Below are 24,629 nucleotides of genomic sequence, written 5' to 3'. Positions count from 1 at the left end.
GAAAGAAGCATAATAAAACATTCACAAGTCCTTGTACCGACTCTTCACCGACCACTGACCCAATAGACGTGTTCATCGTTTGGTAGGTAGTAGTATTAGTTTTGAAAGTCAAAGGTTAGAAAAAGTGGATAGAAGAGATAAAGAAGACAGGTGGAGCAATGAGAGAGGAGGAGAGATAGTGACCCATAGAAACAAATGTAGAGCATCACGTAGAGAACTGAATCCTGTCGGCGAAATGGATGATCCAAGAGAATATGAGTGCCACCCTTCACGTGGCCCAACATGATTTAAGAAGTGACTCAAATTGACTGCTCTTTGCCTTTGCCTTTGCCTGTTGTCTTCTATATATGGCCTTCTTTGGACCTTCCTTCTTTTGGTATCCCCTTTTCTTTCCCTCTTTGCAGCCTAAGCTACCAAATTCCATTATTCTCTCCTTCAAAATTCTGTCTTTGGGTCATCTTATTTTGCCTAACCAAACAAGGAAAGGCTAAGGAGCAGCTATATTATGGGCGATGATGGGGAGATTACACACAATCAACCCATAATCTCGAGGTTTAAAAGGGTCTGTGTTTTTTGTGGGAGTAGTGCTGGTAAGAGAAATTGCTACCGTGAAGCCGCCGTTGAGCTCGCCGGAGAACTGGTAGGTACTTTCAGGCTTTGGCTGGCTATATATGTGAGATCTCACGTCAGTTAGAGAGAGGAACGAAGCATCCCTTATAAGGATGTGAAAACCTCTTCTTATCAGACGTCGTAAGGCTGATGGTGATACGTAACGGGTCGAGGCGGATATTTGTAAGTGGTGGGCTTGGGTTGTTACAAATTGTATTAGAGCGAGATACCGGGCAGTGTGCCAGCGAGGACGTTGGGCTCCCAAGGGAGTGGATTGTGATATCCCATATCGGTTAGAGAGAAAAACGAAGCATTTCTTATAAGGGTGTGGAAACTTCTCTCTAGTTCACTCGTTTTAAAAATTTTATGGAGAAACCCAGAAAGGAAAGCCCAAAAAGAATAATATCTACTACCAGTGGGCTTGGACTGTTAAAAATGGTATCAGAGCTAGACACCGGGCGATGTGCCAGCAAGGACGTTGGGCCTCCAGAGGGTGGATTGCGAGATGCTACCTGGGTTAGAAAAGGGAACGAGACAATATCTACTAGCGGTGAACTTTGCCCGTTAAAATATACCCTTTTTCATTGCGTTCTATTCTTTGTGTTAGGTCTCAAGGAGATTGGACCTTGTTTACGGTGGAGGAAGTATTGGCTTAATGGGACTCGTCTCTCAAGAGGTTCACAACGGAGGTGGACATGTGATAGGGTAAAATTAATATTTTTCGAGTTAAATATTTGACCGAAATTCATTTGATATTTGATGGGTTATTAATTATTTGACAGAATTATCCCAAAAACATTGATGCGTAAAGAGGTAAGAAATCTCGATTATCGTGCAAATATAACTAAAAAAAACAAGGATAAAGTTTTGAATTTGAATGTTACAAATATCATCCGACATAACATGTTTTAAGACAAAGTTTAAGAAATATAAAAACTTAGGATTAAAAATCCATAATGTTGATTATGTGTATTATTTACTATATGGTGTTGGTGTAACAGATTACTGGGGAAACAGTTGGGGAGGTCCGACCAGTTGCCGACATGCATCAAAGGAAAGCGGAGATGGCCCGCCACTCTGACTGTTTCATTGCCCTCCCAGGTCTCTTTCTCTCTTAACCAAACAAAACATTTTTAGCTTAAACTAAACTAATCATGTTACCCAACAGGTGGATATGGAACATTGGAAGAGCTCCTCGAAGTCATAACGTGGGCCCAGCTCGGTATCCACGACAAACCGGTAAGATCCTATCTAAAACGGTTTTATCGCGACACTCGAATACTATTAGAAATCACGAGTCTCCACAATAGTATGATATTGTCCACTTTGATCATAAGCTCTCATGACTTTGTTTTGGGCTTTCCCGAAAGGCGGGAAAAATCTCATTCCAATGAAGATGTATTCCTTTACTTATAAATCTATGATCATTCCCTAAATTAACCGACGTGGAACTCACTCCCAACAATTCTCAACAAATACCACATCTGAATTAGTACAATCCCGAGAATAGGATAGCTAAGAAAAGTTACTATTTTTACCAACAAGATACACTTTCTTATACGATGTTCGAACATAGGAACTTCAAACATAAATATGTTTTGAGGTATGTGAGTGAGAATAAAGCATGCCGAAAGTATTCGAGTTGGTCTATAGAAGTAGATAACGTGATTATGTTGCAGAGAATATAGGGAATGTCTAGAGCCATCAGATATCGAATTCGAATTCTTAAACATGGGGCGTTTTATTTAAGTAAGTAGATTATTGAAAAGAGGTTGTTGGATTATATAGGTGGGTTTGCTTAACGTTCATGGTTATTACAACTCGCTTCTCTCCTTCATCGACAAGGCTGTGGACGATGGCTTCATCATGCCATCTCAACGCAGTATCATTGTCTCTGCCCCTAATGCTAAGGAGCTTGTTCAAAAGCTCGAGGTTGGTTTGAACTTCTAAATTACCTCTTTTATCTTTCAATTACGTCAAAGTTTAGTAGTGATTTAATACGGTTGAATTATAGGAATACGTGCCCGTTCATGACCGCGTCGTGGCAAAGGTCAAATGGGAAGATGAACAGATGGAGCTGAACGCCAGTTTGCAGACAGAATTCTACCGGTGAAACAAAAAAAAAAACAAGAACATATCTGTCTTTCNTCTTTCAATTACGTCAAAGTTTAGTAGTGATTTAATACGGTTGAATTATAGGAATACGTGCCCGTTCATGACCGCGTCGTGGCAAAGGTCAAATGGGAAGATGAACAGATGGAGCTGAACGCCAGTTTGCAGACAGAATTCTACCGGTGAAACAAAAANTTTTTTTTTTTTTTTTTTTTTTTTTTTTTTTTGTACAAATAAGGGAAGAAATAATATATTTAATTTGAAATATATATATTATTGTGTTGAGAATTTTTTTAATTAAAATATATATATATATATATATATATATATTGTTATGGGCGTGTGGGGGCAATGACGTAAGGGTTGTACGGATGGGGAATCCAAAAGGCCCATATCTTCTGTACAACCTAAGGTGATGTTAACATACACGTAGAGAAAGATGTGGCCTTTGCCTTATTATCTACATTTAGAGAGATAGATGGGTGGGAGTATCTAATTTGGATCCTTATGAGATCAACACATTTACAATACCATAAATATCAAGTACGGGTGTTCGGGAATTAAGTCGGGTTGTAATAAAATATTTTTTTAAGTCAATTCAATTGTTCAGGTTGTAAATTTTTCAATCGAGCTCATTCGTAAAATAGTTGGGTTAGATTAGTTTGTAACGATAGTTGAGTTTTTATTTTTAAAAAATTGTAGAAAAAAATGCGAGATTTTCGGCTAGGTGCTGTGTTGAGGATTGTTGAGAAGGAGTCTCACGTTGACTAATTTAATGAACGATCATGGGTTTATGAGTAAGGAATACATCTTTATTGGTATGAGGTCATGTAGAACGTCCAAAGCAAAATCATGAGAGATTATGCTCAAAGTGGACAATATCGTACCATTGTGGAGATTCGTAATTCTAACATGCTGGAGATCTTGCAACCACAACCGACCTCATGTGTTTCCCTTCAAATCCCTCTCATTTAACTCTAAAATCTATGTATATCGAGAGGGAGAACATTGCAACTCACAAGATGGTTCAACACGTTGTTTGCCTTGCCTCTTGTCACTTGGATCTCAACTCGTTAACACCTCACGTGTGGCTCGGATTGAGTCATCCCTCAGGTCGTTCCCTATAATTTTTACTTTCCAGAGCTATCTTTGACATTATCGGAGGCATTTGAGATTAGTATGACCCATGGTTGCTCAATTTAAACTATTTTGAGCTAGAAAATGGAATTATTTGATACCTTTAGATAAGCTAAACTCGTTAGTTTATTCTAATTTGATGACGTGGATTAACATCGGATCGGTCGAATCAAATGTTGAGGAACATATTCAAGCCAGCTCTAAGAACCTTTAGTGACTCTACTTAGGCTAACTACTGTATTGTGTTATGTATGATGAAGTGTCTCCCATGGCTTCTGCACCTACCTGTCATAATTATGATTTTTATACTATGTTGTTCTATGTTATGTCATGATATGATATGTTAAGTTATGTCATGCTTGTAAGTTATGCTATAGTGATATGTTATAATGACGATAATCTATGATGCATAAACCTCCATAGACCATGTCATACAAACTATGCTATGTACGAAAGATTTGACACGAATTATGTATACATAATTCTAATACTATAGAAGAATAGCGGTTTGACTTGCATCATAAATTTATAACATGATTTTAACCTACGGAATGGGATCTCATACATTTTTGTATGTCATATGCATCGGGATACTTTCTCATTATGATAAGTATGGCCGCATACCTTACAACTTACAACATTTATGTTCACCATAATGTTATGCGGACCCTTTTCCTTCTTAGTGTCTGGCAGCCAATTAGCGAGTGCTAACCCAATGAGCTAGGCTCAAGGGGTATGTGAGCCCGCTTGGTGAGCCTATGTGCACGTGCGTGAGGAAGTATTTCATATCCAACCCTGTTCGAACTAATTTTAGGATAACCCACGAACCAACTCATCTCATAAAATTTTCATATATTTGAACCTAACCCAACTCAATCTGATCCGTTTTTCAAGTCAATTTTCTATGATCGTCAATCGAAATAATAATAATCTATCATAATAATTCAATATTTAGGCTCCTATTATTGATATTTATGAAAACACCCAACATTTTATTCCTATTTTTGTGGTACCAATACGAGGAAAGAAAAATTATTAGTCATTTAATCTTATGGTCCCATATTTTACAATATTTATATTGAAGGCACCTAAATGTGTGGCTTTGATTTAGGGGTGCCTTTTTAAATTGTGTCGTTTTGTTATTAAAGTTACCTATAAATATAATAGTAAGCAAGTAATTAAGAGATTAATGTTCCTAAAGAATATCATTAAATAAACTTATAAAGACTATTCCAAAGTTTAGAAAAATTAAGAGATATTTTTCGAAAATAAAGATAAATGAGAAAATGACGGGACATAAATGAGGCATGACAGTGGACACTACTACATGCATAACATATATATAATGAGGCCGTGAACTTACACGTTCATAAAAAAGTCATGAAAGATAATGTGGCAGAAAATAAATAACACGAATTTAAATAAAATTAAGAAATTGAAGTATTTGCCCAAATTTAACCTAAGGGCTATGAAAGATAAACGTCGTGAATGTATTGCCCTAGTTTTGGTCCCGTAGTCGTCATTGTGATGTCGTAGTTCGTACAGGGGTGCCTTAGTTGAAAAATAAGAGTAGCACGTGGCTTGAGTATTTTAAAAAATACTCAGTAAGTAACTTCACTATTGGGTCGGAAAATACATACGCAAGTAATCATAGAGGGACCTATTCTTTCATAAAAACATTTCATGACTTGAACTCTACTTTTCAGTTTGAGCTAAAATTGGATGTGTAGTACTTCTTTACACACGGGTCATGTATGCACACATAGACCCACCGGGCAATCGTATACATACTCTTGGGCTAGCCCTTTAGCTCACGTAGGCTCATGTTGTTGGAGCCATGGAGGAAAAGGAGGCTGCATAATAACATGACGTACATAGACATAATAATGTACACATCCATACTCGTCGTAATGGGGAAGTATCCTANAAAAAAAAAAAAAAAAAAAAAAAAAAAAAAAAAAGTTGACCTCATGGGCCCGATCTTAGAGTTGACCTCAGGTCATACGTTTATTATTTCATAAACTTAACTTTCATTTATACGTACACGGCATAACGAATTATGATATGAACGAGTAATAATACTTGCAAAATGGTGTGTTTCTTGTCAAACATACTATGATGTCTAAGTCAAATTCGGGATTGTGTTAGCATAGTAAGAATTAGAATAGTTATAGCATAGCTCATGTGTGGGTCTCTTCTTTCCATTTATATCGAATTCGATCACCGATGAGAGTTTCTACACTTACTTTTTCCTCTTCTTATTTCAATTTTAACCATGGTTTATCTAGACTAGACAGCTTGACTTAAATAAAGAGTTGACCTCATGGACCCGATCTTAGACCTTGGATCACCAGGGCATGGTCTACTCAAGTATGGTGACTTCGCATCTACCTTCGGGTCACTAGAGCGTAGTCAACCGAGGTTCAACTCCTTGGCTTTCTTCAAAGCTATTCGTAATCCATTTTTATTTAGGATTTAATTTTACCCACAACTGTTATGTGAAATCTCACATCAATCGGAAAGGGGAGCGAAACATTCCTTATAAGTGAGTGGAAACATCTCCCTAACAAACGCGTTTTAAAGCCTTGAGGGGAAGCCCAAAGAGAAACATATGTTAGCGATAGATTTGGGCTGTCACCGGGCGATGTGCCAACAAGGACACTGGCCCCTAAAAGGGATGAGACTATGAGATCCCACATCGATTGGAGAGGCTTTCTGTATTTTTTATGAGTGAAAACCTCTCTATAATAGACACGTTCAAAAAACGTAAGAGAATCATGGATTACAATCTTATTAGTATATTGTCTTCAAAACGAACATTTTCCTATTGATCTTAAGATGATGTTGCTATCATGAGTAACAATAATACGAGCTCGAGCTCGATTTCTTCGTGGCACAATTATGCACACCCAAGAATCAAAATATGCTGTATTAAGCTTATACATAAATAGAACCAAGAAATTATTTCCCAATTTAAAAAGAAAAAAAAAATAACACAATTATTGAGAAGACATCAGTTCCTTTCTATCTTACAAATTTGATTTTATGACCATATTTAGTAACTTTCCATTTTAAGTGCAACTCCATGTTATGTTCCTGTTTCAAAAACTATCAACAGCAGCAAACCACAGACCAGGAACACAACACAGGAAGGACGACACTTACTGCGAGTCGATTCTCAAGATCCTCGGCCGCCTTTTTGTCGTTTCTCTTCTAATGCAGCAGCCTCGTTCAACATGTCGGCTGCGTCCTTGTGCATATCTAGCTTGGCAAGCGCAACGGCCTGCATGTAAAATGAAGTCGACCAATCGGGGTAAACACATTGGGCTTGCATCGCGTCTCGAAGAGCAGCGTCGGGTTGGTCACAAAGAAGATAACATAGGCTCCGTCGTGCATAAACAGTGGGAGAAACCATGGTGCCAACATCAATGAACTGCAGATTGTGTATATCATAGTTACTTCTTGTTTTAGTCTTCAACAAGAACAATTCTTCCAATTCATTCATAACCAGAAACAAACATTGAGAGCAACTAGTTGATTACGTATGTGAGTTCCCGCATCGAGTGGAGAGGAGAACAAAGCATTCTTTATAACGGTGTGGACACATCTCCCTCTCCCTAGCATACGTGTTTTAAAGACCTTAAGGAGAAGCCCGAAAGGGAACAATATCTGCTAGTGGTGGGCTAGAGCTGTTATAAATGGTATCAGAACCATACACTTGGTGATGTGTCCGTGAAGAGGCTAGGCCCCAAGGGGTGGACACGAGGCAATGTGCCAGCAAGGATGCTAGGCTCCCGAAAGGGGGTGGATTGGGGAGGCCCACATCGATTGGAGAAAGAGAATGAGTGTTAGCGAGGACGCTCGACTCCAAAGGGGTGGATTGTGAGATCCCACATTGATTGGAGAGGGGCACGAAACATTCTTTATAAGGGTGTGGACACCTCTCCCTAGCAAACGCATTTTAAAAACCTCGAGGAGAACCCTAAAAGGGAAAGCCAAAGAGGACAATATATGCTAACGGTGAGCTCGGCTGTTACAAATAGTATCAGAGCCAGGTGGGCTTGGGCCGTTACAAATGGTATCAGAGCCAGGTGGGCTTGGGTCGTTACAAATGGTATCAAAGCCAGGTGGGCTTGGGCTAATCCAAATGGTATCAGAGCCAGACACCGAGAGATATGCCAGCAAGAAGGCTGAGCTCCAAAGGGGAGTGGACACGAGGCGGTGTGCCAACAAAGATGCTGGGCCCGAAAATGGGTAGATTAGGGGGTCCCACATCGATTAGAGAAAGGGAATGAGTGTCAACGAGGATGCTCGGCTCCAAAGGGGTGGATTGTGAGATCCCACATCAGTTGGAGAAGGGAACGAAACATTCTAATATCTGCTAGTGGTGGGTTTGGGTTGTTACAACTAGGACTCAAACCAGATGCTAACATCCAACCAAACATCCGACCAAAAGTAAACAAATGTGATTTTGTGGCAGTTGAAAGACAAGAAATCTAAATGGTACCTGAGAATAACAGTCAATTGCTGTTTTAAAATCCTTGTCACGAAATGCCAAGTCCCCACGCTTCCTTGCCTCCAACATGTCTCTCATTTGTTGAGTCCATTCTTGGAAAGACAACTGGAAAAGAATTCTAGAAATTTAAACATATCATACAGAAAATAACAACATTTGTTTAAGAATCACAATGACTTTACCTCGTTTGTTCCTTCGTCGTCTTTGTAGTGTGTCATTACCAAAATCTGATGGATAGCAGTGAGATCCATCCTCGTACAAGCATCGCCCATTGGAGTGAGAGGATGTTGTGGCGTTGGAGGCGCTTCCTCATGCTTTGGAATTCCTAGCATCACATAAGATGGAACCTGCAATCTCAAGACATGTCTTTTAAGCTTAGACCATTGGCCAATGCACTACTTGAAGGCACCGAACGAGACAAAAGAATCGAGGCCGCTAGCAGATATTGTCCTCTTTGAGCTTTTCCTTCTGGGTTACCCCTCACCTCAAGGTTTTAAAACGAGTCTGGTAGGGAGAGGTTTCCACACTCTTATCGGAATGCTTCGTTCCCCTCTCCAACTGATGTAGAATCCACCCACCCTTGAGGCCAGCATCCTTGCTAGCTCACCGCCCGATGTATGGCTCTGATACCATTTGTAATAGCCCAAGCTCTCCTAGCTCTGATACCATTTGTAACAATCCGAGCCCACCGCTAGCAGATATTGTCCTCTTTGGACTTTCCGTTTTGGATTTCCCTTCGAGGTTTTAAAACGCGTCTAGTAGGGAGAGGTTTCTACACCCTAATCTTTTGGATTTCCCTTCGAGGTTTTAAAAACGCGTCTAGTAGGGAGAGGTCTACACCCTAATCTTTTGGATTTCCCTTCGAGGTTTTAAAAACGCGTCTAGTAGGGAGAGGTTTCTACACCCTAATAAGGAATGTTTCGTTCCCTTCTCCAACCGATGTAGGATCTCACAATCCATCTCCTCGGGGGCCCAGCGTCCTCGTTGGCACACTGCCTGGTGTCTGACTCTATACCATTTGTAACCGCCCAAACCCACCGCTAGCAGATATTATCCTCTTTGAGTTTTCCCTTCTAGGATTTATCTCAAGGTTTTAAAATGCGTCTGGTAGGGAGAGGGGTTTCCACAACCTCATAAGGAATGCTTCGTTCCCCTTTCCATTCAATGTGGGATCTCACAATCCACTCCCTTGGGGACCCCCAACATCCTCGTTGGCACACCGCCCGGTGTCTGACTCTGATACCATTTGTAACAGCCCAAGCCCACCGCCAGATATGGGATCTCACAATCCACCCCCTCCTTAGGGACCCCAACATCCTCGTTGGCACACCGCCCGATGTCTGACTCTGATACCATTTGTAACAGCCCAAGTCCACCGTCTAGATATTGTCCTCTTTGGACTTTCCCTTCTAGGTTTCCTCTCAAGATTTTAAAACACGTCTGGTAGTGAGAGGTTTCCACGCCCTTATAAGGAATGCTTCGTTCCCCTCTCCAACTGACATGAGATCTCACAGTAATCAATATCGAATACAAGCTAATAACATGGTTGCTTACATCAGGTTTATTTTGTAAGGGTTCGAGGGTCGCAACAAGGTCCTTAGTATTTGGCCGATCCCGAGGTTCATATTGTAAGCATCGTGAAGCAAGATCAAAAACGACAGTTGCCTCCGCAGTTGAAAAGTTACCCTCCAAATGCGAATCCATTAAAAGAATAATGTTTTTGCCTCGTATCATATCGAGTGCCTGCACATAACATTACACATATTAATTCTTGTCATAGCAAATGATTTATTAGCTTCAAAAAGTCTCATTGCCCTTTGACCAATAAAAGCTATGTGGGTTATAAGAATCAAACACTTACATGACTAGGAGGGATGTGCTTGCCACTTAGTAGATCTAAGAGCACAGTTCCAAAGCTAAAGATAACACTTTCTGCAGTCACTCGTCCTGTAACAAACAAACATATACATGACTAAAATCGAAGTACTTCTCCCCATGAATGATAAAATATTTGAGGAAGCCGCCACCCCCATGTGTGTAATAGCCAAGCCCATTGCTAGTAGATATCGTCCTCTTTGGACTTTCCCTTTCAAGTTTCCCCTCAAGGTTTTTAAAACACGTCTGCTATGGAGAGGTTTCCACACCCTTCTAAAATTCATCCCCCTTCGAGACCCAGCATCCTCGCTGACACTCGTTCCTCTCTCCAATCGATGTGGGATCTCACAATCCACCCTTTTCGGGACCTAGCGTCCTCGTTGGCACACTGCCCAGTGTCGGGCTCTGATACCATTTGTAAGAGCTCAAGCCTACCACTAACAGATATTGTTCTCTTTAGGCTTTTTCTTTCAAGTTTCCCCTCAAGGTTTTTAAAACAAGTCTCGTACGAGAGGTTTTCACACCCTTATAAAATTCATCCGCCTTCGAGGCCCAGCGTCCTCGTTGACACTCGTTTCTCTCTCCAATCGATGTGGGATCTCACAATCCACCCTTTTCGGGACCTAGCGTCCTCGTTGGCACACTGCCCAGTGTCGGGCTCTGATACCATTTGTAAGAGCTCAAGCCTACCACTAACAGATATTGTTCTCTTTAGGCTTTTTCTTTCAAGTTTCCCCTCAAGGTTTTTAAAACAAGTCTCGTACGAGAGGTTTTCACACCCTTATAAAATTCATCCGCCTTCGAGGCCCAGCGTCCTCGTTGACACTCGTTTCTCTCTCCAATCGATGTGGGATCTCACAATCCACCTCCTTCAGGACCTAGCGTCCTCGTGGCACATCACCGAGTGTCTGGCTCTGATACCATGTGTAAGAGCCCAAGCCTACCAGATATTGTCCTCTTTACGCTTTGTCTTACAAGTTTCCCCTCAAGGTTTTTAAAACAAGTCTGCTAGGGAGAGGTTTTCACACCCTTATAAAATTCATCCGCCTTTGAGACCCAACATCCTCGCTGGCATACCACCCAGTGTCTGGCTCTGATACCATTTGTAAGAGTCCAAGCCTACCTCGAGTAGATATTCCCGTCTCTTGGTTTTTCCCTCTCAGACTTCCCCTCAAGATTTTTAAAACGCATCTGGTGGGAGAGAGAGGTTTCCACACCCTTATAAGTTTCATCCCCTTTGAAGCCCAGCGTCCTCTCTCCAATTAATGTGGGATCTCACAATCACAACTCCGAGTGTCGGGCTCTGATACCATTTGTAACAGCCCAAGCCAACCGCTGGCAAATATTGTCCTCTTTGTTCTTTTCCTTTAGGTTTCCCCTCACGGTTTTAAAAACGTGTCTCATAGGGAGAGGTTTCCACACCCTTATAAAATTCATCCCCCTTCGAAACCCAGCGTCATCACTGACACTCGCTCCTCTCTCCAATCAACGTGGGATCTCACAATGTAGCTAACATGAACGAATACGAACAAGAACACATACCATTTCTTAAATATTCAGGTGGAGTATATGCAAGATTAGTGCTATAACTTTTACCATCCCGGCTGTTCTTCATCAATCCAAAACAAGAAAGCCGAGGATCACCATTCTGTCAAAACAAAACCCATCAGCAAACCATAATTCAGCTCTCATTCAGACAAAACATGACCATATACAAAAAACCCATTGTAGCATCACCTCATCAAATAGAACTCTATACGCATTCAAATCATGATACAATGGACGTTCCTGAGAGCTACAGTAATCTAATGCCTTAGCCATATGTAAAGCAACTCTCAATCTCATAGCCCACTCAATCGTCTGATTCTCCCCTGTCAAGTAAACCCAAAATGGATATCACCACATCATGAGCTAATAACCAAGAACAAAGATCTTAATCTCATAAATTATAAGAACATACAATGGAACAGATGCTTTGCGAGGGTGTCATTGGGCATATACTCCGCAATAAGAAGCCTCTCATCGCCTTCACAGCAATACCCAATAAGATTCGCTAGCCTTTTATGCCGCAATTTACCCACCCCTGATGCTTCCTCCTAAAGAAACCGATCAAAATCATACAAGAAATCAACAATGGAACGTAATCGAGAAAAATGGAGAAATGGGTTTCAAGGATTAGTACAGCGAACTGTTTGGGGTCAGGCCAAGCTAACTTAGTGAACTTCTTGACGGCGATCCAGCGGCGATTGCTCTGGTTTTGAAGGCGTCCTTTGTAAACGACATTGGGGGCTTTCTCGCCGCTCTCGGAAACGATGTAATCCGAGCTGAAATTGTTGGTAGCAGCCTTGAGGTCGGCGAAGGAGAACTCGGAGAAAGCAGGGACGCCGCCGCCGCCGCCGCCGCAACCGCCGTAGCCGGCTGCAGGATCAGAAGAGCCATTAGAAGGATGTGATTGGGAATTGTTTTGGGGAAGAGGGGCATGATTGTTTGTGCCTCCTAGACTGTGAGCCCTTTGTAAGGACGATCCACAGCAGCCCATGACTGACTCGTCCACTCAATCCGCCGCCCACCTCCACCAGCTCCGCCGTTTAACTAGAAAAACCTCATACAGCTCCGCCGTTTACTTGAAAGCTCCACTCTCTCTCTCTCTCTCTTACCCTCTCTCTCTCTTCTGGTTTTTTCCCTATTTTTTAATTTTCTTGGGTTGATTTTCCATGGCTGGGCACTGACAGGACCTCTGTTTTTCTCTCGGCTTCCTCCTCGCATTGAGTTGTCTTTTTTGAGTAGGGGAGGGGTAATTTGGTAATTTCGGATAACGTCTCTTTTTTGTTTCTCGCGCTGTACTGTCACGTCCGTTGTCATTTTTTTTAATTTTTTTGTTATTAAATAATAAATTATATTTTTCAGAAAATTATGAATTATTATTATTGTTATTTAAATTATAAATAATTATAAATGATGAATAATAATGCTCCGGCCTCTGTTCCTACCTATTTTATTATTATAGTTATTGGAAATCGAAATGTCCTTTTTTTAAAATTTTATAAAATAATTATAATTAATTATCTGCTCAAAAAAATTATAAATAATTTTAAATTTTGTCTTTTTTTAGTTTACAAAATTTAATCGTGTAAAATTAATGTTTCTATTTAATAGAATTTAAATTTTTTATTTTATATCTAACAAAATTTTAAATTTTTTAATAATTAAATGTAGAAGTGACTTATTATATACCTCCTTAAAAATTTAAACCAATATTAGACAGGTTTCATTGATTGAAAAGGTGAACAAAACACTGTTTATAAAATTATGGAAACCTCTCCCTAGCAAATGTAAAGAAAACTTACCGATGACAGTATCTGCTGGTGATAGAGGGAAAGGGAAAGCTCAAGGAGGACAAAGGCTGAACCTCGAAAGGGGGTAGGTAGACAACAGGCGGTGTACCAACGAGGATGTTAGACACTGAACAGGGTGGATTGTGAGATCCACAAATCAATATTTATTAGAGCGTGGAAACCTCTGCCAAGCATACGCGTTTTAAAAACCTTGAGAGGAAGCTCAAAAACAAAAGCCCAAACAGAACAATATCTGATAGACTGGATTTGGGCGGATGGAAAACCCAAAATACGTGTTTTGTAAAAACCTTGAGAGGAGAAGTCTGAAAAGGAAAGCCCAAAGAGTACAATATATGCTCGGCTTTCGTAGAAGGAAAATTTTAAAAAAATATATGATAGGTTAAAGAGTGAACTTGAGCTGTTACAACTTTGAACACGAATCAACATTTTTTAAATTTCAATTTAAAAAAAAAAAGAAAAAAAAAAGAAAAAAAAACTAAAATTTTAAATAAATAAATAAATGTTTATAAAGTGAGATATAAATATCCACCTCACTTGAATTATAAATAATTTAATTTTTTAAAAAATTATATATTTTTTAATAATACAGCTACAAATAAAGTTTTTTTTTTTTTTTTTAATAAAAATTGCAGAATTATTAATATTTATGAAAGAGATTATGTATTTAATTAATTGGTTATCCTTAGAACCTATTAAAATATGATAGCTATCATATTATCAATAAATATCTTTATCTCATGAATCATGGAATACCATTACGTACCAATTTGCAAATATTTATATCTTCAAAATGCATTTTTTATTATTATTAAAAGAATATCGTTGTTAGACAATAATTAAACTTTTAATATTTATTTTTTTAAAAGGTAGGTACGATTAAAATTATTTGGACCAATTTAAAATTTTGGATTGGTTGGATTAGTGGCACGNAGCTATCATATTATCAATAAATATCTTTATCTCATGAATCATGAATACCATTACGTACCAATTTGCAAATATTTATATCTTCAAAATGCTTTTTTTATTATTATTAAAAGAATATCGTTGTTAGACAATAATTAAACCTTTAATATTTATTTTTTTAAAAGTTACGTACGATTAAAATTATTTGGACCAATTTAAAATTTTGGATTGGTTGGATTAGTGGCACGAACAATCTGAATGGTGTTCACAGCTAAACTCTTTATTTTCGGGTTGAGTTGGATTGTTTGATTTTTTTTATAAAAAAAAATCATATTTATCTACTTAATAACTAAAACCTCATAAATTTCAAATATTAAGAATTCACGAGTCACTATGTATCACTGACATCAGTTACAAACGTCAAATATTCTTAATTTTCATAGTAATCTTAAAAGTATAATAGGGTTGGATTGGATTGTAACTCTGTTTTCGGGATCTGACTAAGAAAATGTCAACTTACGAACCGACCCAAATTTTTTATTTTCCAAAAAGTCAACTCAACCCAAACCCAACACGTTTGGTATAAAGGTGTGAAAATCTCTGGAACAAGCCAACACGTTTTAAAAACCTTGAGCCTAACGAATCCAGTTGTGGGCGGTGTGCCAATAGGGACGCTAGCCCCTAAGAGGTGGATTGTGAGAGCCCACGTTTCTTAAAAAGGGCGTGGAAACCTCTAGAACAAGCCAACTTATTTTAAAAACCTTGGGGCTGACAGAGCCAGGTTGCGGGCGGTGTGCCAGCAGGGACACTGGACCCTAAAATGGTGGATTGTGAGATCCCACATTCTGAAACCTCTGGAACAAGCCAACGTGTTCTAAAAACCTTGAAGATGACGAAGCCAGTTGTGGGCGGTGTGCCAGCAAAGACACTAGCCCGTAAGGGGGTGAGATTGTGAGATCTCACATTTCTTATAAGGGTGTGGAAATCTCTAGAACAAGCCAACACGTTTTTAAAACGTTGAGGCTCACAGAGCCAGTTTGTGGGCGGTGTGCCAACGGGGACGCTAGCCCTTTAGAGGTGGATTGTGAGATCCCACGTTTCTTAAAAAGGGCGTGGAAACTTCTAGAACAAGCCAACTTATTTTAAAAACCTTGAGGCTAACAGAGCCAAGTTGTGGGCGGTGTACCAGCAGGGATGTTAGGCCCCTAAGAGGGTGAATTGTGAGATCCCACATTCAGAAACCTCTAGAACAAGCCAACGCATTTTTAAAACCTTGAGGATGACGAAGCCAATTGTGGGCGGTGTTCCAACAAAGACACTAGCCCCTAAGGGGGTGGATTGTGAGATCCCACATTTCCTATTAGGGTGTGGAAACCTCGAATGCTAGCCACTAAAAACCTTGAGGCTAACAAATCCAGTTGTGGGCGGTGTGCCAGCGAGGACGCTAACCCCTAAAGGGGTGGATTGTGAGATCCCACATTCTCTATTAGGGTGTAGAAACCTCGAATGCTAGCTCCTAAGGGGTGGATTGTGGATCCTACCTTCCTTACAAGGGTGTGGAAACCTCTAGAACAAGTCAATGCGTTTTAAAACCTTGAGGTTGACGCCAATACCTAATGAGTCAAAATGAACAATAGGTAGGCTAGCACCGGACGGTACTAGGTCCCTCACTGATGACATTACGTAACAGGCCAAAACGGAGGGCAACTTATTACACGAACAAAATAAAAACTTTTTAAAAATTACCATTTAAAAAAAATGTTTGGTTTTTAAATCACCAACCAATGGAACCCTAAGCCTTTCTAAACGTCTCCCAAACGAGCCCTTAAAGAGCCGTTTGGTTCAAAATTTAAGCAACTCAACAGTCACCTTCACAACAAAGAAATGGATCCATATTTACTCGTTTCACCGCTCACCCAAAATCATATTCAATCAATGCTACCAATTAATCATAAACCCATAAAGAATTAAATACAAATAATAAACGAATCATTTGAATGAATCCACCAAGAAAAAACTGTGAAAAATGAATTGAATGCTTGAAGAAGCTTGCAGCTATGGCGGACCTGGCTGGCTCTGAGCTATGGCTGAAGAACAGAGCTCCTCGTATGCTGTAATGGAGTCCCCACAAAACATCGTCAACCCCACAAAAACCTGCCGCACCCCCTGTTGAATCTCACACCCATTAAACTTCCCCACTTTATGCACAGTCCCCGCCGCCACCGCCGCCGTTGTCTTCTCCTCAATTTCTTGATTCATCTTCTTCGCCTTAATCTTCTTCTCCAAATCTCTGTTCCCCAACGACAATCTCTGCAAATCCCAACTCTGCTGCTCCAGCGCCTCGTCCAACTTCGACACCACCCCCTGTATAGCCTCAGAGACATCCTTGTCGGAGAATTTGTCGGCCGTGTCGGACCAGAGGTACGCTATTACGAATACAGGAGGAGCACCGATTCTCGCCGGAGAGAATGGCGGCGGACAGCCGCCATTCGGGGTTTCTTCCGGCTCGGGTTCGTGTAATAGACACCGGAGTAGCCAACCGTTGAGAGCTTTGATGCAATCCTTTTGCGTGGTGATTAAGTTCACGAAATTTGATCTCCAATTCTCGAGCTCGAGCTTTAAATCCATGGCGGCTTCCAGATGCGCGTCGTCCAAGGCGCCGTTGAGGACTGATTCGAAGGGTTTGGCGTCCGTTAATGCTTGGGTTTGCTGCTTGTGAGCTTCCGACATGGCTTTCCACATGCTCTGTAATCTGTGAACACGAAGAACAATAATGAGATTCAAAAAGACAATGATTTTAGGCTCAAAATTTGAATATTATCCATACCCATGAATCAATTCATTCATTTCTGCCAAGAATTCTTCATCCCTCAGCTTACTAATGGTTATCGAAATCCGATCAACCACCTGAATTGAAACATTCAATTTGATCGATAAATTTCTGATCGAGCTACGAACTGAATCAATTTTCCGATCATCGGCGTTCTTCTCCACCAAATTCTTTAGCTGCCGGCATTTCTTTTCAAGAATCATACGCAGTCTCTCCAAANATTTGATCGATAAATTTCTGATCGAGCTACGAACTGAATCAATTTTCCGATCATCGGCGTTCTTCTCCACCAAATTCTTTAGCTGCCGGCATTTCTTTTCAAGAATCATACGCAGTCTCTCCAAAGCCTAAACCCAATTCATAAACAATCTCAGAAACAGAGCTTCATAAAAATGGCGGAATCAAATGAACCCATTAGTTAAAAAAGAACAACCTTCACTTCCAGGTACAGTTTCTGCTCCCAAACACAGAGCTTCTTCAAGGTAGATAGCAGCCCTCGAGAGCTTGTTCTTGAATCTTAGCCGCCATGGATGGAAACAAGAAATCAATCAAAGCATGAAAAACAGAGGAAATTACAGAGGAGAAGAAGAAAGGCGATACCTTTGCAGAAACTCATTCTTTGGCCATAAGAAAGCAGCTTGGAGATGGAATTGCTGGATTCAGATGCTTTTTCAAACGAACACTTGATTTCTCTCATTAAATCCACAACACCCATTTTCGATTCATCGATTTTCTTCTCCGGTTGGTTTAATTTCTCCGGCGGAGCCACCACCGGCGGTTTCTTCTGCTTCTTCTTCTTGTTCGTTACAACTCTTGTTGTTCCTGGTTTTTGATCTTGTCCTTCACGGTCCCAATTGAAATTGGGTTGTTCGTATCTCTCGTAGGTTTCGAAGAAATTGAAGAAATCCCATGATGAGCCAGTCGGCGGCGGCGGCGGTGGCTGTCCCCTCGCCGAATCATAATTCGAGAACATTAAGTTTCCGATCTGGGGAGATCGTGGTTTCTCTTGTGTAAAACACCCATCTTCTTCATCGTCCGATTCCGAATCGGAATCAGAATCAGAATCAAATCGCTCCGATGAAGGAGCGGCAGACGGCGGAGGAGGACATTTCAAATCTCCACCGCCGCCGCCGCAGCTTTCACCATCTTGGTCAAACAAACGGCGGAGAGAGGAGGCGACTTTGTTGAGTGAATCAGCATAAGCAGAGTGGGAATCAATAAGGGAATGGGTAAAAACGAGAGCTTGGTCAAGGAATTTGCAGCGGTCACGGCAAAGAGCCACCGCCGGAAGATTGTCGAGCTTGGAGGAAGCGCAGCCCATCGCCGGAGATGGCCGTCGCCGGAAAATTCCCAAATCTCAAACGGCAGAGAAACGCAGTTACAAAAGGAATCGGAATTCCAACGCTCGAGTTTTATGGGACAATTAATGGGAAGAAAGGGAATGTTGGCGGGATTCGCATAACGTCTCTTTTTTATTTGCAGAGTGGTCCCTAGATTTTTTGGTTTTTAAAATTGTGGAATTTCCATTTAGCCCCTAAAATGGAAATAAGGCGTAACAGTAAAAATGAATAAGGGAGCCGTTGGATTAGCATAATAAAATTTGGAGCGTTTTGGTTTTGGAGAGGTAAAAAGGTAAAAAAGGTAAAAAAGGTAAAAAGGAGAGCATAATTGGAATTTGAATTAAAAGGACAGCATGGTCATTTNCCTAAAATGGAAATAAGGCGTAACAGTAAAAATGAATAAGGGAGCCGTTGGATTAGCATAATAAAATTTGGAGCGTTTTGGTTTTGGAGAGGTAAAAAGGTAAAAAAGGTAAAAAAGGTAAAAAGGAGAGCATAATTGGAATTTGAATTAAAAGGACAGCATGGTCATTTTACTGCCTAAAAAGAAGAGTTCTTTTTTATTTTTTATTTTTTATTTTATTTTTTAATGAGTGGAAGTGGGANAGAAGGCTGGCACATCGTCCAGTGTCTGTCTCTAATACCATTTGTAACGATCCAGATCCACCGCTAGCAAATATTGNAGTGGAAGCATGGAGGGGTGGAGAGTATATGTTCTTTTTTACCTTTTTACTGTCTGATGCTGTTGTGTTGCCCATTATTACTGTGTCAACGGGCAATCATATAAAATATGATGTAGTGGAGTGCTCGTTTCATACCCTTTTTACTTGCTTTTATATATAGTTAGGTTTTTACTATTCTTGTCGTGTCGATACAAATGCATGATCGTTTATTAAAATCATGTCTACATTTACTAGGGTTAAAATGTCCTAAAATGTATTATACATGATGTGACCCATTGCTAGTAGATATTGTTTGTTCCCCTCCCCAACTGATATGGGATCTAATCGGGCCAAAGTAGATAAAATTTGTTAGCGGTGAGTTTGGATTGTTAGAAATAGTATTAGAACCAGACACCATGCGGTGTGCCAACGAGCACGCTAGGCTCCTAATGGAGGTGGATTGTGAGATCCCACATCGGTTGGGGGAGGGAACGAACCATTCTTTATAAGGGTGTGAAAACCTCTCCCTAGTAGACGCGTTTTAAAATTATGAGACTGACGGTGATACATAACAGGTCAAAGCGGACAATATCTGCTAACGGTGGACTTGGGTTGTTACATCATCCTATTTGGGTTATATGCTATCAAATTGTGCTTAAATTTTCTAAATATTTCTCTCATGCGTGACCGAAGGCTCAATCATACTTCAAGATTGTCTGTAAATTTTAACTTTCATACGGTTGACTTGCTCGCTGAGTTAGAACAAGTGTCGCACAACCATTATCTCGTTGTTACAAGAGTGGATTGTGATAAGTGATATGGTATCAAAGCTAAGTTGACTCCTTAAATCGTAGTAATCAAACATGTTTGCTGCAAAACAACTAGGCAAACTCCAGGCTGATCATTGTGCTTAAATTTTCTAAAATATTTCTCTCAAACGTGACTCGAGGCTCAACCATACGTCAAGATTGTTCGCAAAGTCTAACTTTCACACGGTTGACTTGCTCGCTAGGTTAGAACAAATGTCGCACAATTGTTGTCCCGCTACCATAAGAGTGCGATTGTGACAAGTGGTATCAAAGCTGAGTTGACTCCTTCGATTGTAGTAATCAAACATGTTTGCTGCAAAACAACTACGAAAATTCCAGACTAATCGATTGGTAAAGATCGAAAATCAGTTGCTCTACATGAATAAAGTTCTTGATGGGAATGAGGCTTATGGAGTCTCGCCTGAATGAGAAGGCTGGCACATCGTCCAGTGTCTGTCTCTAATACCATTTGTAACGATCCAGATCCACCGCTAGCAAATATTGTCCTCTTTGGGCTTCCCCTCAAAGCTTTAAAACGCGTCTGCTAGGGAAAGATTTCCACACCCTTATAAATGATAGTTTGTTCTCCTCCCCAATCAATGTGGGACATCACAATCCACCTCCCTTCGGGGCCCAACGTTCTTGCTGGCACTCTTTCCTTCCTCCGATCGATGTGGGACGCCCCCAAATCCACCCCCCTTTGGGCCCAGCATCCTTACTGGCACACCGCCTCATGTCTACCCCCCTTCGGGGAATAGCGAGAAGGCTGACACATCGTCCAATGTCTGTCTCTGATACCATTTATAACCACCGAGATCCACCGCTAGCAGATATTGTCTTATTTGGGTTTTCCCTTTCGAGCTTCCTTCAAGGCTTTAAAACGCATCTTTCCACACCCTTATAAATGATGGTTTATTCTCCTCCCCAACCAACGTGGGACATCATATTCATAATCCAACCCAACCTAACCCAAACTATACCGGTTAGGTTGGATTGATCAAATTTTTGAAGTCATCAAATTTTGTTAACACCCCTATCAAATATATACCAAAATCACTTGAATGTTAAATGTCACAAACACGCTCTCAAAACGTTGTAAATAAGCATTTATGGAAATAATTTAAACATGACTACACACATGTCATGCATCATGCTTAGGAAATTGATTTTTTCCCGTGTCATAATGTCTCGGTGGCACATTCAAACTAGTCAGTATACAAATTAGTGAATAGCTTTCACTTGACGCTTTACGCTCGCATCGACATAAACGTCTCAATCGAGCTTACCTTTAGGTTGGTAGAGGTAGCTCAGGTTACAAAATGGTAACTGCTTCGACAAAAGTCTATCCCGACGAACCCGTTTCGTGGAAAAAAAAAGACTAAAATACCCTTTTGTTTATAATAGTAAGAAAACAAAAAGAATAGTTAATGTGAGAGAGCATTGAGTATAGAAACCCTAGTGTTCATCAAAGTTCTTAAGAGCTTTTCAGTCACATTCTCAATGCTTCCAATCCACTCCTCCAAATCCTTCATCTTCTCCATCCTCACCTTCACTTCATTATCGCCATTGTTACTCACTTCCATGAACTCCAATATCCCATTCTCCACCTTCTTCCCCTTCCTCATCCACCTATTCCGTCTCCATCCCAACGACGTCCCGATCCCCTCGAACATCGCCACCGAAACCATCCCCGTCACCTCCATCACGCCCTTAATCGCCACCGCGAGCTCCTCCTCAGGAACCTCTGTTACCGTCACAACTCGAACAACCGAACCCAATTTAGTCGTTTCTTTTCCCATTCGTTTCCGGGCTTTCTTGTACATGTCTAATTTCATCTCGTTATTTCTCCGCATGGCCACACGCGCCGCCACATGCTCCTCTCGGAAGGTGAGGACAAGGCTTTGGAAGATTCCATACGCGTCGATGAATTGAAGGAAGTCTTCTAGAACGTTTTCGACCCATGTCGAGAATCGACATATTGACTCGCGTGATTGTGGGAGTTGGAGTATGTCGTCAAGATAGTCATGTACGAGCTTCACGGCGTTGAGACCACTGCATAGCCAAGCGGCGTTACGGTGGTCGGTGGACGGCCAGGATTTGAGATTGGCGATCTCGTCGTTGAGGGAAGAGATCAAGGGGTGGGATCTGCATGGTAAACTAATGGATCGGAGATGGCGGGAGATTCGGGGGTTCGGGTGACGGGCGGCGGCGGAGCCCGGCTGGAAAGAAAGAGAGCGGCGAAAAACACCCACCATACTGATCGGAGCTTTGACGTCGAGATTGGATTGGATTGGATTGGATTGGATAGGAGAGCGTTAAATATATGGGGAAGGGGGCGAGGGTGGCATGTGGAAGGTAGAGAAGGGACAGATCAAGGGCACATGGGGTGTGTTAGGGGGAAGATTAAGGCGTGTTTGGCTGTTTGTTGCTGTAAAGACTGCAACATGTGGGCGTTTATTTTGGTCATTTTTCATGCACGTTCTAAAAAGAATATGATTTGATGGAATTTGTTGGGTTTTTTAAAAGATTGTGGATGGTTGCCGAGATAAAAAGTTCGATAGATTCGATATTAATATTAAATTCGTTATCGAGCTTATAACTTAACTGATTTGAATAGGACCGACTTGATTGCTAAGCTGCTATAGGCTCTAATAGAGAGAACAATAAGGATAACGAGCGTAGAACTGGACAAGTGGGTAATGTGAGTAGCTATCTCACACTAATACTGAATCATTTTTTCATTGTTATCCGTTTGTATAAAATGCTAAATTAGTCGAGTGATTTCGGGCTGAAGTTATAATGACCCATGTCTAGGATTTGTAATTCAGATTCGAAACTTGATGTTTTCGGCATTTCCTTATGTAATAGCGCAAGCCCATCACTAGTCGATATTGTCTGCTTTAACTTGTTACGTATTGTCGTCAACCTCACAGTTTTAAAACGCGTTTACGGGCCAAAGAGGACAATATCTGCTAGTGGTGGAGTCAGGCTGTTATAAATGGTATTAGAGTTTGACATTGGGCGGTGTGCCAGTGAGAACAATACATAAACGCGTTTTTAAAACTGCGAGACTGACGATAATACGTAATGGGCCAAAGCGGACAATATTTTCTAGCGGTGGGCTTTGACTGTTAGTTCACGTTACTTACTCCTCACTTCTAAGAATGAAACTCACATGAGCTCACCACTGTTCACGTTTCTCAGTCATCCTATCCTCAGGATCACTTTCATTCATACCTGATCTCACTTCATCCATGTATCCCTCTTTTACATGAGTCTCACATGCCCACTAACTTCCACCTTAGTTCGTCCCCGAACTACATCTTAATGAGAAAGGTACCGTTCTGATACCATTTGTAACGACCCATGTCCAAGATTCAGATCAAGTGTCAAATCTGAACTCCAAATCTTAGACATCAGTCGTTACAAAAAAAAAAAAAAAAAAAAATNATCGTAAAGAATCCCTTAGATCCAAATAAATTTAAAATTACATTCCATATCACAACAAAAATAATTAATTTATTCTTTACGAGTTACGTTAATTCAAAACCAGTCGAACGAGACGAACTGGGATTTGACATGCATCATCCACGCACCAAGCACCTTGGCCACTCACAGTTACATGCACGAGTTAGGTCCACGCACCTCATGCATCTTTAACTCGCAATCCCCCGCAGAATTCCTCTAGGGTTCCTCACTTGTCCGACTGTTGTTGAGCAATTTTTGGATATCTCCCATAAGGTAATTTTAATGTGGCTGGTTTCCCCTCTTTTGCAATTCGCTACAGCACCTTCTGCTTTAGCTAATTGATATGTGGAAATCACTACGGGGAGTAAGATTCGAATTACCTTGTTGATCGAATATCTCAAGGCAAGAACATTGTTTGAGATTCGGAGCACTCCACAAACAAGATCGATTATGTCTAGCTTGAATGATTCTTGTTGATCAAATATCTCAACGCAAGAACACTTGATTGAGATTCGCATCACTCCACAAGCAAGATTGATCATGTCGAGCTTGAATGATTCTACATGCAACCTAAACTACATAGAATTGTAAAGAAACTTAGTCATTGCTAAACGAAAGTACAAATGCTTCTTTTACTGTATTTTCCAAGTCTCCTTACAAATACAACATACATGACTTTATATAGCTTTAAATACAACATACAAGCTTCTTCCAAAACATATGACTTTCCGGATGTAGATGATGATATCTATACTTATGGATCTTATATATATCGTCCAATGAAGTACCGCATAAGTGGATATATAGCCCTCGCGTTATGATCTTCTACATCCTAGGTCTTCCCATTCCTTCGTCTAGCTCATGTTCTTCATGTAGCATTCAGACCGAATGACTCTATGAAATTACGTCGATACTTCCACATATTACGGGTAACGTAGGAGACATCTCTATTTTTCCCCTCGGGAATCCTTAGAATTACCACTGCTTAGCTTTCAATTTGCCTCTGACC

At 40.6% G+C, this 24,629-nt stretch overlaps 4 protein-coding genes across 5 annotated transcripts; 1 reads left to right on the top strand and 3 right to left on the bottom strand.

Annotated features, from left to right (window-relative positions):
- Positions 1-375: 375 nt before the first annotated feature.
- Positions 376-2,743, top strand: LOC111805868 (cytokinin riboside 5'-monophosphate phosphoribohydrolase LOG1-like). 2 transcript variants are annotated; one of them, XM_023691137.1, is made up of 7 exons: positions 376-640; positions 1,217-1,314; positions 1,392-1,422; positions 1,611-1,710; positions 1,778-1,848; positions 2,455-2,541; positions 2,624-2,743. In XM_023691137.1, exons 1-7 carry the CDS (start codon positions 506-508, stop codon positions 2,720-2,722), a joined length of 621 nt encoding a protein of 206 aa, XP_023546905.1. In that variant the 5' UTR covers positions 376-505; the 3' UTR covers positions 2,723-2,743. The 2 variants fall into 2 exon arrangements, with proteins under 2 accessions (XP_023546905.1, XP_023546903.1); XM_023691135.1 differs by having other exon boundaries at positions 2,398-2,541.
- Positions 2,744-6,715: 3,972 nt separating this feature from the next.
- LOC111806109 (probable serine/threonine-protein kinase At4g35230) lies at positions 6,716-13,009 on the bottom strand. The gene is made up of 9 exons (XM_023691467.1): positions 12,432-13,009; positions 12,210-12,345; positions 11,987-12,120; positions 11,792-11,897; positions 10,236-10,321; positions 9,929-10,117; positions 8,557-8,721; positions 8,366-8,479; positions 6,716-7,291 (listed from the first exon to the last, which is right to left on the bottom strand). Exons 1-9 carry the CDS (start codon positions 12,786-12,788, stop codon positions 7,037-7,039), a joined length of 1,542 nt encoding a protein of 513 aa, XP_023547235.1. The 5' UTR covers positions 12,789-13,009; the 3' UTR covers positions 6,716-7,036.
- A 3,414-nt stretch (positions 13,010-16,423) lies between these two features.
- Positions 16,424-18,736, bottom strand: LOC111805065 (nitrate regulatory gene2 protein-like). The gene is made up of 5 exons (XM_023689934.1): positions 17,942-18,736; positions 17,775-17,857; positions 17,575-17,688; positions 17,339-17,448; positions 16,424-17,263 (listed from the first exon to the last, which is right to left on the bottom strand). The coding sequence occupies exons 1-5, from the start codon at positions 18,660-18,662 to the stop codon at positions 16,567-16,569; spliced, it is 1,725 nt and encodes a 574-aa protein (XP_023545702.1). The 5' UTR covers positions 18,663-18,736; the 3' UTR covers positions 16,424-16,566.
- Positions 18,737-21,576: 2,840 nt separating this feature from the next.
- Positions 21,577-22,407, bottom strand: LOC111805543. The gene has a single exon (XM_023690652.1). It carries the CDS (start codon positions 22,405-22,407, stop codon positions 21,577-21,579), a length of 831 nt encoding a protein of 276 aa, XP_023546420.1.
- Positions 22,408-24,629: the final 2,222 nt, after the last annotated feature.

The sequence above is a fragment of the Cucurbita pepo genome, chromosome LG11 (genome assembly GCF_002806865.2).
Source record: "Cucurbita pepo subsp. pepo cultivar mu-cu-16 chromosome LG11, ASM280686v2, whole genome shotgun sequence".
NCBI lineage: Eukaryota > Viridiplantae > Streptophyta > Magnoliopsida > Cucurbitales > Cucurbitaceae > Cucurbita > Cucurbita pepo.
This window is presented reverse-complemented; position numbering and strand designations above follow the sequence as displayed.

Coding starts and splice junctions, on each gene's coding strand:
- LOC111805868 (XM_023691135.1), top strand. CDS start 506: ATGGGCGATGATGGGGAGATTACACACAATCAACCCATAATCTCGAGG. Junction 1,849..2,397: donor TCGGTATCCACGACAAACCG/GTAAGATCCTAT, acceptor TGGATTATATAG/GTGGGTTTGCTTAACGTTCA. Junction 2,542..2,623: donor AGCTTGTTCAAAAGCTCGAG/GTTGGTTTGAAC, acceptor GTTGAATTATAG/GAATACGTGCCCGTTCATGA.
- LOC111806109 (XM_023691467.1), bottom strand. CDS start 12,788: ATGGGCTGCTGTGGATCGTCCTTACAAAGGGCTCACAGTCTAGGAGGC. Junction 12,346..12,431: donor CTGACCCCAAACAGTTCGCT/GTACTAATCCTT, acceptor CGGTTTCTTTAG/GAGGAAGCATCAGGGGTGGG. Junction 10,322..11,791: donor ACCTGAATATTTAAGAAATG/GTATGTGTTCTT, acceptor TGTTTGTTACAG/GACGAGTGACTGCAGAAAGT.
- LOC111805065 (XM_023689934.1), bottom strand. CDS start 18,662: ATGGGCTGCGCTTCCTCCAAGCTCGACAATCTTCCGGCGGTGGCTCTT. Junction 17,449..17,574: donor TTCGTAGCTCGATCAGAAAT/TTATCGATCAAA, acceptor TCGATCAGAAAT/TTATCGATCAAATTGAATGT. Junction 17,264..17,338: donor ATGAATGAATTGATTCATGG/GTATGGATAATA, acceptor TCGTGTTCACAG/ATTACAGAGCATGTGGAAAG.
- LOC111805543 (XM_023690652.1), bottom strand. CDS start 22,407: ATGGTGGGTGTTTTTCGCCGCTCTCTTTCTTTCCAGCCGGGCTCCGCC.